The sequence below is a fragment of the Peromyscus californicus genome, unplaced genomic scaffold, assembly GCF_007827085.1.
Source record: "Peromyscus californicus insignis strain IS unplaced genomic scaffold, ASM782708v3 Scaffold_20__1_contigs__length_68692818, whole genome shotgun sequence".
In the NCBI taxonomy this organism is placed as follows: domain Eukaryota; kingdom Metazoa; phylum Chordata; class Mammalia; order Rodentia; family Cricetidae; genus Peromyscus; species Peromyscus californicus.
The window spans coordinates 2,201,840-2,214,537 of NW_026294503.1; the positions used below are offsets into that span (position 1 = coordinate 2,201,840).

Below are 12,698 nucleotides of genomic sequence, written 5' to 3' on the forward strand. Positions count from 1 at the left end.
GGTTAGGAGCATTTGCTACTGCAAATGCTACAGCATTTGCTGTAGAGGACCTGGGTTCAGTTCCCAGCACCCACTTGGTGGCTCACAATGATCTGTAACTCCTGTTATGAATTCTGACCTCTCAGCCTCCAGGTTCCTTTGTGGTATACAGACATACATGCAAGCAAACACTCACAAACATGGAATAAAAATAAAGACATCTTTAAAAAAATAAAAAGGAATGGATAAATGATTGTTCCATTTTAAATTTGTAACACTAAGGTGTTTGTGTTATCGCTGTTTAAACTATTCCCTCAAATAATCCTTTTCAATTAAAAGTAAGAAACTTCAACAACTATTCAAATGTGCATGGCAGGGCTATTTTTTAAAAAAGTGATTGTGGTCACTTTTGCTTATTTTGCTCCATTTTTAACCCTTAATTTCCACTTTTACTTTGGTGGTGCCAGGAAAACCAGTACTATGCCACAACCTATATCCACTATTTTTAAAAGATAAACTTAACCTAAAGTTAACACACTCACAAACATGCACACATGAACACTCTTACACACTTTGTTGAAAAGTTATAAATACTAGCACCTATAGGAGCCAATTAGGTAATGTCTAAAGAAAAAACAAGGAATATTGTTGGGCTGTGGTGAGGAGGGTGGGGTGAGCTGAGGCTTTTTGGTTGGCTATGGTAGGAGTAGTGGGCTGTGGTGATGAGGGTATGGGCTGTGGTGATGAGGAATAGTGGCTATGAGAAACTACACAACATTCGTGAAAGATTCCAGTCATGAATCAACCCAGTTAACTGAAAGTCTAATGGTACCAAATTGGACTTTTTTTTTTTTTTTTTTCTCTGAGACAGAGTTTCTCTGTGTAATAGATCTGGCTATCCTGGCTATCCTGGAACTTGCTTTATACAGCAGACCGGTCTCGAACTCACAGAAACCCACCTGCCTCTGCCTCCCAAGTGCTGGGATTAAAGACATGTGCCACCACCACCCAGCCCAAATTGGATTTTTAAGGATTGTTTGTGTGACACGGTCTAATTTTTAAACATAGGGACATCAATCCATGTCCCTCAAAAACACTGTTTGAGTCAAACAACACAAAGCACTGGCCAGTTTTAGTAACAAGCACCAACGTAGGAAATACTGGTGGGTAACTTCTAACCTAGTCTACAAGTGAGAATTTCATCAATTTTCATTTCCAGGATATTCAACTTATTGTTTTAACTTCTATAATATTAGGGAACACGGTATGTTGATAATATGGGAAGCAGAAGGCAAAAACAATTTTAAAAAATTCCTTTGTTAAAAATATCTCAAAGTCTGCATGAAAAGAATGTATTTACATAATGACACTACAAACAGAACCCAACGAGTAAATGTCTGGCTTGTGGTTTCTGGCCACTCTATCGTGGCTTTACTACGCTGCTACGAAGCAAACCTCCCAACACTTCCCGTCAGCCACAATCAGGCCTCAGTTCTGTGGACACGGTGAGCATGCTCAGGCTCACTCAGCTCTAACCATACTGAGGCACTGCTCTGTAATTATCATTCACCACTGGTTGTAGAATTTTTAGGGAAAAAAAAAGCATGCCAATTGCAATGTATTCCAGGGAGTTGGGGTATGAAGCTTCGAGGATGTGACAGCTTGAAAAACGTTCTCTTATGCAGAGAGGCCACCTATGCTGGCAGGGGTGAGGGTCAAGAAACTCATTTTGATGAGACAAGATCTATTTTATTTATCGAGGATAATAAAGATGTAGCAGTTGCTCAGCTGGTGATTTGCATAATTCTAGATGAGGAGATTTACCTGGATTAAGAACAGTAATCCTTCCTTTTCTACATTTTTCGAGACATGCATTAGATATGAAAAGACTCCAAAAATAAAAAATAAAAAGGCAAAAATAACCACCACTGACAATGTTAATTCTGTATTATAAAATTAATAGCCTATTACTTCATCATCTGCAATTTTTCTACAAATAGTTTGTGGCACTCTCAAAAAAAAAAAAAAGATGGGTGAAAAAGATGTTTCCAATAAAACTTTAGATTCAGCAATGCTTTCTGCTTGAGAGTGTATGAGCAGACACAAGATTGAAACGGCAAAGCTTTAGTCCACATGGCTTATACGAGCTGGGTTTGGACAAATGTACTGAAGAAAAAACACAAGTCAGGTGGAAAAGAGGTATTTCCTTATACCTCAAGCACTAAAACCAACATCCATGTGAAACGTTGTCACGGCGTCCCTGAGGGCTCAGGGTTGCAGTGAGTGGGTCACGTGGGCACTGTTTGTTGCTCCAAAGGACAGAGACTCCGTGGCATCGAGGTTTATATAACACTACGTGTCACTTGCTCATTGGTCTGCTTGTGTTTCTTCTCATTTGTTCCTAATAAAAATCTTGGAGACTAAAATTTTTGCTTGACATGACTTCTCTGGAATTTCAAGCCTCCGGTAGGGCTCACGTGCCTCAGTCTGACCATCTTCTAATGGACTGCAGACACTGTCTGCTAGGGCTTCTCAACAGCACCAGGGAAACGCATGAAACAGCAGAGATCCCGCCTAGGTCAAGGCTTCAACGACCTACGGCAGCTGGCTGATTAGGGGAAATCAGACGGAGAACAGGCACAGGCCTGACTCTCATCCTCTTCTCAGGGTATTAGCTCCCAGCCTTAATCCAAATCACTGGACCACAGGGGGACTGGTTTTCGTTTCTGAGGAAATGATTCTGGGGCCAATGAGAGTCTGCTGCTACTAAATGCTTTGTTCAATAGAAAATTCCAAGTATTTGATATCATATAATTACTTCTGAATTCAATCCACCTCTTACTTCTATTCACCTTAGCCATGATTAAGAACGGTGCTAAGTTTGAATATCTCACACGGCACCTGACATGGTGGATACTCATTCAGTCAGTATTCATTTCTTACCATTAACCGTATATCATCTGAAGCATCATCAATATTTAAATTGTTAAAAGATCTCCCTCCTAGGCTTGAAATCAGTGTGCTCATAAGCATGGAACTGAAAAGTAGCATTGGTACTTCCTACCCACTCCCCCTCTGGAGTCAGTCTCCTTCCAAACTCTCCTGCTTACCACCCTAGAATAAGTTGACTTTATACTGAGTGAGGTTTCCTATGAATCTCCCCAAAACCACATAACCTCAAATTCTGGATTGTAGGTAACTTGCTTGTTTTTAGCTATCTCTAAATACTTACATATAGCATAGAACTTAGTTATGGAGGTATAAAGTGGACAACAATTAAGTGTGAGGCCATATTTTGTAGATGCATGAATGGTCTTATTCTTCCCCTCTGGGATAGGCTTAGGAACTTCCTAGTATTCACAGGAGTGAATATTCTCCACTGTCTTGCAGTGAACTGATTGATCATTGTGCCACATCAAAAATTGAACTCTTTGGTTGGAGAAATGGCAGTTAAAAGTACATAACGTTCTTGCAGAGGACTTGAGTTCTGTTCCTAGACCCCATGTGGGTGTATCTGTGTGTGTGTGTGTGTGTGTGTGTGTGTGTGTGTGTGTGTGTGTGTGTTCACAATTGTCTGTAACTCTAGCTTCAAGGGGTCTGATGTCTCTGGCCTCTGTAGGCACTTGCACTCGTATGCATATATCCATATTCCTCCCCCTTATAGATTAAATCTTAAAATTAAAAACAGGAATTCAATTTTTAAGCACTTGTGCCCTTTCCATCAGTATTGAAGCCCAGACCAGTTCTGTTGTATGAGTCTCTGTGTCAGTCTCTCTCAGATCATAAGCAATGAGACACGCGGTCCCCAGTCCCCAGGGTCTCCGTTGAATGGTGAAGCAGACATGTGGGTCATTGTGCACATGTGGAGCACTGCTGAAGAGCAGGTGTAGGTCAGGCATTGTTCACAACTGTGCAGCTGTATAAGGTGCTCAGTGCACAAAAACTCCATATGTATTTCTCAGGATGGTCACAAAAATTCACAGATGGACAGAAATAAAATACCATATGAAGGGGCCATCTTTTTCTAATTCACAAAATTCCACCATGCAAATGAGAAGTGGGTCTGTGTAGAATGTGAAGAGAGCAAAGAATGAGATTGTTTAACTCAGTCTAAAAGACAGGAAAGGCCTCCTAAAGAAGAAGATTACCCAGACAAGAAGGATTAGCAGGTCAATCATTAAAACTCCATAGCATATAATTTCTTTCTTTCTTTCTTTCTTTCTTTCTTTCTTTCTTTCTTTCTTTCTTTCTTTCTTTCTTTCTTTCTTTCTTTCTTTCTTTCTTTCTTTCTTTCTTTCTCTTTCTTTCTTTCCTTCCTTCCTTCCTTCCTTCCTTCCTTCCTTCCTTCCCTCAGGTGTCATTTTTTAGGCTCCACCCACCTTTTCTTTGAGACAGGGTTCCTCACTAGCCTGGAACTCACCAAGTAGGCTAGGCTAGTCAGCTGGCCCCAGGGATCCAACTGTTTCTGCCTCTCCACTGACTGCATAACAAACACATCACCCTGCTAAGCAAGCTTGTCTGCTTGCCTGCCTGCCTGCCTGTCACTGCTCACTCTCCCACCCTCCCTCCCTTCATCCTTCCCTCCCTCCATCCCTCCCTCCCTCCCTCCCTCCCTCCCTCCCTCCCTCCCTCCCTCCCTCCCTCTTTCCTTCCTAAGTGGGGCTCAGGGGACTGAACTCATCTCCTGACGGAGCACCAGCTACTATCTATCTAGCATGTCTTTTTTAATGGATTTCTGGTACAATAATAAATAGCTTCTAAAAAGTACACAATCAAGTCACAGTTGGAGATGAAAATAAGTGTGCCCTTCAGCCTGAGTTAACATTCAGGACACAGAGCTGACCTGAAGAGAGCAGGAAGAGGTAGACCACACACTTAGAGGACAACGCTTTCTTCACCTGATCAACTTCCTTCCTTTCTCCCTCCTGTCCACCCTCCTCCCCCTTTTCTTCCCACCATGATTTTTTTGTTTTGCTTTTTTTGTCTTTTTAAACTATATTTTTATTTTATTATTTGAAATTTTCTTACAATATACTTTACTTTGACTGGCTTGATCTCATGTAGGCAGCCATAGATGCTGTGAGTTCATGAGTGGGACCATACTATCATGTCTGGAAAGATGCCAGTTTACACAGGTTTACTCTGCCTCTCCGTAAAAGTTGGCTCTTAAAGTCTTCCTACTCCCTCTTCCAAGATGGTCCCTGAGCCTTGGGAAGGGGTGCCTTTTATTTATTACGAAAGAGTCTTCATGCGTAGCCATGGCTGGCCTGGCCTTGAGCTAGTGGCTGTCTTCCTGCCTCAGCCCCGAGTGCTGTGGTACAGGTGTGCACTACCGTGCCGGGCCTGTGCTGTTCTATAAACTGTGCTTGTCTTGGTTTCTTACTTGGAAATTCTGGAATTTCACAACATGTTCCTAGGGAGAATGTGGAGGAGTGTCCTTGCTGCTTCATGGATGAACAGTTCTACTTCCCACTTCCTGCAAATTAACCACTGCATGGATAAGAACAATGCAAAGCATTCCCAAATTGGCTCATCCATTTTAGAACAAGGAACAAACTCCATTATAAAGAATATTGTACTTTGTTTCTGTGTAATGACAATAATAATTATACACACAGTGACGATAGCTAGGGCTGCATGTCAAACAGTCTTCTTCCATCGTTGAGGTTACTTGGGTCTTCACAGTCACTCTGAAATAGCAACTATTTTTACCACCATTTTACAGATTAGTGGTCTGAGGCATAAAAGTGGTTTAAACTACGTGCATGAGGACGCAGAGGGCCAGCAGTGAGACGCAGCCAGGCAGTGTGTCCCCAGAGCGGTGCTCGTGACCGTCCCACAGGCTGCTTCCCGGGAGCATTAGTCAGCCTACGTGCTGAGGACAGTGCACCTGCGAGCTTCCTAGAGACAGACAACCCGAGTCAACATCTAGAATGAACTCCTGCAGCACAGCCAGCATTCTTAGTCAGAATAAGCTTTGGGAACCGTTGTCTGTGGAGAAAGAAAGTAACGCAGAGGTGACTCCCACACTCACGGCTGGAGCTCGGCCTGGGCACAGAGCCCCACAGGCTCTTCCTCTGCCAGAATCTACTACTAAGCATGGGGCGTTATTCAGGCCAAGTCTTTAGAAGGCTTGGGGTGTTTGTGAGCATCACCTAAAGGGTTTTCTGCAGAAATTATTGTATCTAAGGTGCTCCACATAGAAGTGCCTGTGGCCACTGGGTTCTGGAGATGTGTTATTGATCTTCCTCTGAAGACACACAGTAGCTCAAGCCCCTTGGAACTCTCGACCCCCAAAACTGATACCTCTGTGATTATGGAATCACATAAAACTTTCTATTACATGTATTTATTTGTATAAGTACGACAGTCAGAGGCCAGCCTGCAGGAGTCAGTTTTCACCTTCCAGGGATGTGATTCCAAATGTACCACCATATCAAACACACACACACACACACACACACACACACACACACACACACACACACACACACACACACACATTTAAAAGCAAAAGACAGCCACCACTGCCTGGCCAAAACTATGGAGTATTCTAATCCTTAAAGTCCATGTTATGGAGCTGTAAGAGTGCTCATGAGCACATAGCCATTTGTTGCAGTGGTCTTGGGAGCTGCTGTGTGTCATAACCTTTTGTCCAAACAGCTTTACTTGGAAATGTTCATTGTAATGAGTTGTTGGTCTGGTTCAAGACCTCTGGCTTCTGGTACACCATCAATACTGGATCCACACTGAAACTCCTGCTGTTGCCCTGAGTCGTGGAGACTGTGGCTGTGGTTCCACAGCACCAGTCTCTTCTTGGGCTCCAGCAGCTTGTAGATGGGGTTGATGTTGGGGTGGGCCAACTCAAAGCCATGGATGTGGGCCTGGGAGGTAGTTGAGCTGAAACCAACCCTCAGGTGAGGGGAGGGAAGGAGCCAGCTCTCCTGCGCCCTAGCCAAGAGAGCCCACAGTGAGGGGTGGGGCTGGCTATCCTGAGTGCAGGGCCAGCTCTCCAGTGCCTAGGCCACTGGGCCAACCGACTTTCCTGCTTGGGGCAGGACCAGTTCTCCCTGGGCCAGCGAGGAGTGAGGAGTGGGGCCAGCTCAGCATGGCCTTCTGACTTCAACATGCATGTTCTGCATGGCCCCCAGTGATAACATAGGCCATAGACATCAACAGACCTCAGCTGCAGGAGGAACACAGACCCAGACATGGCTCTCAGCAGCAGTCTGGGCATGGCCATCACCATGGCCCTGGGTGGCAGGCTGGCTACTCAGATCAGTATGGCCCCTGTGGCAGCATGACCCTAGCACATCAACATGGCCTCAGGTGGCGGCCCAGACCCTGGGTATCCACACAGCCTTTGGTGGTAATAGGAGTCTCAGATATCAACACAGACCCTGGCTGTGGGAAGATCACAGACCCAGACATGGCCCTTGGCAGAAGTCTGAGTCAGGTCACCATGGCCCCGGGTGGCAGTGTGGGCCACCCACATCAGTCAGCTCCTCCCTGCCTTTGCTTCTTCAGTTCTGCCTCTTTCCACAGCACATGAACTATTCCACTTCTCTCTCTCTCTCTCTCTCTCTCTCTCTCTCTCTCTCTCTCTCTCTCTCCCCCTTTTCTTCACCAAATATTTGCTCATCATAATGATGCCCGCAAAGCACCTTGTGGACCTGTGGGTGTTCTTCACCTGCCAGAGCCAAGCTGGACTGGGAGGGCCTGTGGGTGTCTTCAGCGAGTCTGGGCTGAGCAGCACTTCGAGGGTCTCTGGATTGTTTTAGATGCTCAGAAAGGCGGTAGCTAAAATGTTCTCCAGGGGGGACATTAATTGAGGCTAAGAACACACAAACAACAGTGACCTATATCATTATGAAAAGCTCACATGTCCAGGCAGAGGGATCACAGTAGAGCAGGGGCACAGGAAGGGGACACACTAAGTGGCAGGCTGGAAAACTTAACTCCCTAGTTATTAATGAGTTCTTTGAGCAAGCACAATGAGCAGGTTCACAGCTTCCTTGACAGTCTTTGAGGGGTATCACTGCCCACTCCTGGCAACTTGGGAATTCTCATCTTAACTATTCTTACTACAACATTTTCCCAAGAGCCAGAAGAACATGAGGTAAACAGAGTCAATACAATGCTGTGCACACAGCCCTCTTCTAGGTAGTCTCTGGTGCTGCCCACACACTCTTTTCTCAGACATTTCATGGAAAGAGTGTGGTGATATTTTATTTGTGCTGAAATGTGGTGATATTTTATTTATATGTTAATAAATAAAGTTTGTATTTGTAAAGGACACAAATAGCCAGCCATAAACAGAAGTCAGGTGGTGGTAGCACACGCCCTTAATCCTGATCACATGGCAGGCAGGTGTGTTAAAGGACACAGCCAAGTGTGGTAACCCACGCCTTTAATCCCAGTACCAACCATAGAGACCTGGAGGTCTGTACAGACAGGCAGTGATGAGGAAGTGAGGTGGCTGGGCTAAGAACCAATGGGAGGGCAGAACAGCAAGGCAATAAAGGCACAGGTTAGACAGGAAGAGGCTGGTTCTCTGGGGAAGCAATGGTGAGCTAAGCGTGGTGAGCTAAGGTTAGTTGGCGGCTATTTCTCTGATCTCTACGGCTTTCACCCCTGTATTTGGCTCTGTGTTTCTTATTTAATAAGACTGTTTAGAAATTCATCTACAAAAGAGCATTACAGAAAGAAACAAGAGCAGAGATGACGAAATGCACAACCCGAAGAGAACAGAAAACCAGAAAGCCCCCCTGCCCCATGTTGACAACTCAATAAAAACTCTCACCTGTTATTTCTTAGATATTAAGAAGAAACACATCTAGAATATCTGTGGATGTATTATATGCGATAAAATAGAACACACGCCCAACTTACTTATTTTATTGGGATGGCAATAAAATGGCAATAAAATAAAATAAAAATAAAAATGGCAAACAACTGCCTAAATTTTGTCTCCTCAGGGTAGTATCAGCGTGTGGACTTTTTGTATGTATATGTAGCTATGTTGTACGCATGTGTGTAAACATGTGTGTGGTGGGTGCTGCCCTGTGCATATATGTGGAGACCTGAGGACAGTGTCAGACGTCTTCCTCTGCTGCTTCCATCTTACTTTCTGGAGACCAAGTCCCTCACCGGACCTGGAGCTTATGGTTGCAGCCAGAGTGCCTGGCCAGGGAGTCCCTGGGATCTACCTCTGCTCCACCTGCTGTTCTGAGCTTACGGGCAAGTGTTGCTCAGCCTAGCTTTTACAGGGGTCCTGGGGATCCAAACTCAGGTTCTCCTGTCTATGAACATATATTTTTACCCATGCAGCCATCTCCCCGGGCTCAATATGGGGGTTCAACAATCTCTAGAAAGTGAAGTAAGTATTCCTTGTAAAACATCTACTATAATATAATCTTCAAAATTTGAAAAATTAAGAGGAGAAGTTTCCCAAATAAAACGGATTTCTGTCTGTCTATATATTATTTCAGTTTAAGTTAAATGTCCTGGAGAGTGCCACATCATAGTGTGGAGAAATGTGGAACCTGGGCTGTGGGATCCATGCTGTGCTTGATCTAGACACTCACAACAACCATCAATGTGGAACCTGGGCTGTGGGATCCTTGCTGTGCTTGATCTAGACATTCATAACAACCATCCAGTTGTTTCTATCTCAGTGAAGATTCTAAATTCACAGAAATTTAGAAACATGCTGTTTCCACAGCAGCAGATAAAGAATAAAATGCAAAGATTTTTTTTACTAGTTTTTAACAAGGCTTATAGAATTTATCCTCCTTGTTAGCAGTGATTTTTGCTCTTTAGGAGAAATCTCATTTTATTCATCTTTAAATGTACTTAGTCATATGAATTTTGAAAGTGGGTAATTGTGACATTACTATAAAACTGCACATTCTTATGGTAATGCAGAATAATTCATTTTTAATTTTTAATGCCAAAGAGAGGCCAAACTATGGTTCAGGATTAGACAACAGTGATCCAACTACATGTATTAAACATAAAAATAAAATATAACTGCATAGAGATGTTTTCAGATAATCCATTAGTAATCAAAAACACAGTATAACTTTTAAAGTGACTTAACTTTTAGGGCTCAGATGTTGAGAATATGGCCTTTAAGTGTAAATGGAACAGTTATAGCATACATGTGGTTAGTGTGGTGGCCTGGGGGGGCATAACAGAGATCACAACTGTGATCCTATGTCAACCTACTCAGAAAACCGGAAATAAGACGTTCTTCTGTGCTACATCTTTTATCAATTATTCTAATTTATGAACATCTTAACTGCCAAAAAGGGGTAAATGGCCTACCTGTAACCGACATACAGCCCAACGGTGCGATCAAAGTGATGGGGGCGACTCCATAGGCTGCGAAATTCCCCACCTCTCCTGTGGCCATCAGCAGGACTCCACTCCACCAAAGCACACTCTTAAAGTATGGCTTTGGGTGCTCTTTCTGGGCCAAATGAAGGTGAGAATATTTCTGGAAGCAAATAAATAGAAAACAGAACATAAATAGAAAGCATTTCTACTCAATTAAAACTTGCTGTCAAATTTTACTTTATTTTTTGAGGCAAGTTCTCACTGTATATCCTTGGTTGTCCCAGCACTCACTATGTAGACCAGGCTGGCCTCATACTCTCAGCAATCCCTCTGCCTCTGCCTCTTAAGTGCTGGGGTTAAAGGCATGCACTACCAAGTCCCACTTGCTTGGAAAGTTTAGCTATCTGTCACTTTACATCAGAGCTTTCTCATTTATTTGCTGACTATTATGGCTATCTGTCTGTCCCAAGCAGAAGCATTTCTCTGGGGTCTTTTGTGCAAACACACTGATTTTTCTCTCACAACTCTGTAACGTGTACTCTCATCACTACCTGAAGGCAAGCATCCTATAGAGGCGAGGAGCTTTTTAGAGCACTTGCCGAGACAGGTTATTTTAGAATTTAAAATAGTTCCAGATCCCAAAAGAAACATTAACAAGATGAAGGCAGTGGGGTATTAAAGAGAGTGTTTTTAGAAGGGATTCAGATGTATGGGTTGAAGCATCTACTACAATTAATATAGCAGAGAAAATGCAAGTTGCTGGGAAGTGTGGAGGGTAGACTCATTCATATCTGGTCTAAATATTTCTTTGTATTTAAAATATAAATGCTGGGCTGGAGAGATGGCTCAGTAGTTAAGAGCACTGGCTGCTCTTCCAGAGGATCCAGGTTCAACTCCCAGCACCCACATGACAGCTCACAACTGTCTGTAACTCCAGTTCTAGGAGATCTGACACCCTCATACCAATGCACATAAAGTAAAGATAAACAAAGTATTAAAATATAAATGCAATATGCTAGAGGTACAGTTCAGTGGCAGCGTGCGTCATGAGCCTGCACATGACCCTGGGTTTCATCCCCAGCACTGCAAAATGAAGTAAGCCCATGCATTCCAAGGAACTCATTAAGTACATTTTCCCTAGATTTTAGGAAAACTGAGCATATTTCCTTAGAAGACTAGTGGACTGGTCCAGATCATCTTTAAAAAATAGAGGTCTAGAAGAAAACACGGGACAGTAAAACAACTCAATTGTTAATTAGCATGACACAGAGTACATGTGGGGATCAGAGCACGGCTCAGGAGGCTGGTTCTTCCTTCTACCACGTGGGCCCTGAGCTAGAGGCCAGTGCCTTACCCACTGAGTCATCTTACTGGCCCTAAAGCTCTCTTTACAAATGCTATAGTTTGGTCTAAAAGGTCCCACAATGGGATAGCTTCCTGTCACCATTTCCTAAAGAGACAGGATCTACTTAAGAAGTTAGGTACTGGGGGCGTGTCCTTGATGGGGGCACTGTAACCTCTCCTAACGGGACCTCTCCATCCTGTTTCCTGGACACAGGAGGTAAACAGGTCTCTTCTGCCATGTGTCCTAGCCACGATGGACTCACGGCCACAGGCCAAACGGAACAGGACAAAGTGGACAGGACTCCAAACAAATCTTTCCTTTACCAGATTTTCTCGGGTGCTTTGTCACAATGACAGATCTCAGTAAAATAAAACATGATTTATTTCCATATTTTTCAGGAATAAATACGTTTCTTAGAAATTACTAACAATCATATTAGGCTATGGTCTAATAAAGCTTTACATAAAATTATATAGCATTCAAGGAGATATTTTGATATTCAGACCAATTTTAATTCAGCTTTAGAAACTATATTTGGTTTGATTCTGTTGCAAAATGACTTACTAAATGATTTAAAATTTAGATTGAATTCATGGTTTGGTTTAAAATTCAGATTTCATTCAGTTTTTAGTTTAGCAACTGCAGTTCTCTGGGGTTTCTAATTCAGTTTAAGTTCTTACTGTATATCCTACATTTTTCAAGACCTTTAGTCTACATAGTTCGATCACAAAATATAATTTTTTATTATTTTTCTTCTTTCTTTTTTAATGGATGAAAGAGCTGCAGAATCCAAAGTTCCCTACCCATGACAGGTATACTATACTCCCGATAAAACTGCAGTCAGAAAAGTAGAGTTTTTCTTACCTGGATATTTAGAGAAATGCTGATCACTAAGTTTCCTAAAATAGCCAGCAAAACTCCAAAAAGGTGAACCTGTAAAAGGAAATATTTTCTCTAAATGGCTTTAGAAACAGTACTTGTAGGATATTTGGCAGTGGCGGGTGGTGGCGGTGGTGGAGGTGGTGGTGTGGTG

At 43.0% G+C, this 12,698-nt stretch overlaps 1 protein-coding gene across 4 annotated transcripts in view; it reads right to left on the minus strand.

Moving 5' to 3' along the window:
• Nipal2 (NIPA like domain containing 2) overlaps positions 1–12,698 on the minus strand; it is an 87,985-nt gene that overhangs the window by 51,813 nt on the left and 23,474 nt on the right. For 3 of the 4 annotated variants that reach the window (XM_052747604.1, XM_052747603.1, XM_052747602.1), the window contains exons 2-3: positions 12,530–12,598; positions 10,309–10,480 (exon numbers count right to left, since the gene is read on the minus strand). In XM_052747604.1, coding sequence (XP_052603564.1) covers positions 10,309–10,480; positions 12,530–12,598 — 241 coding nt within the window. The remainder of the gene's footprint in view (positions 1–10,308; positions 10,481–12,529; positions 12,599–12,698) is intronic. The other variant, XM_052747605.1, reaches the window with a different exon arrangement.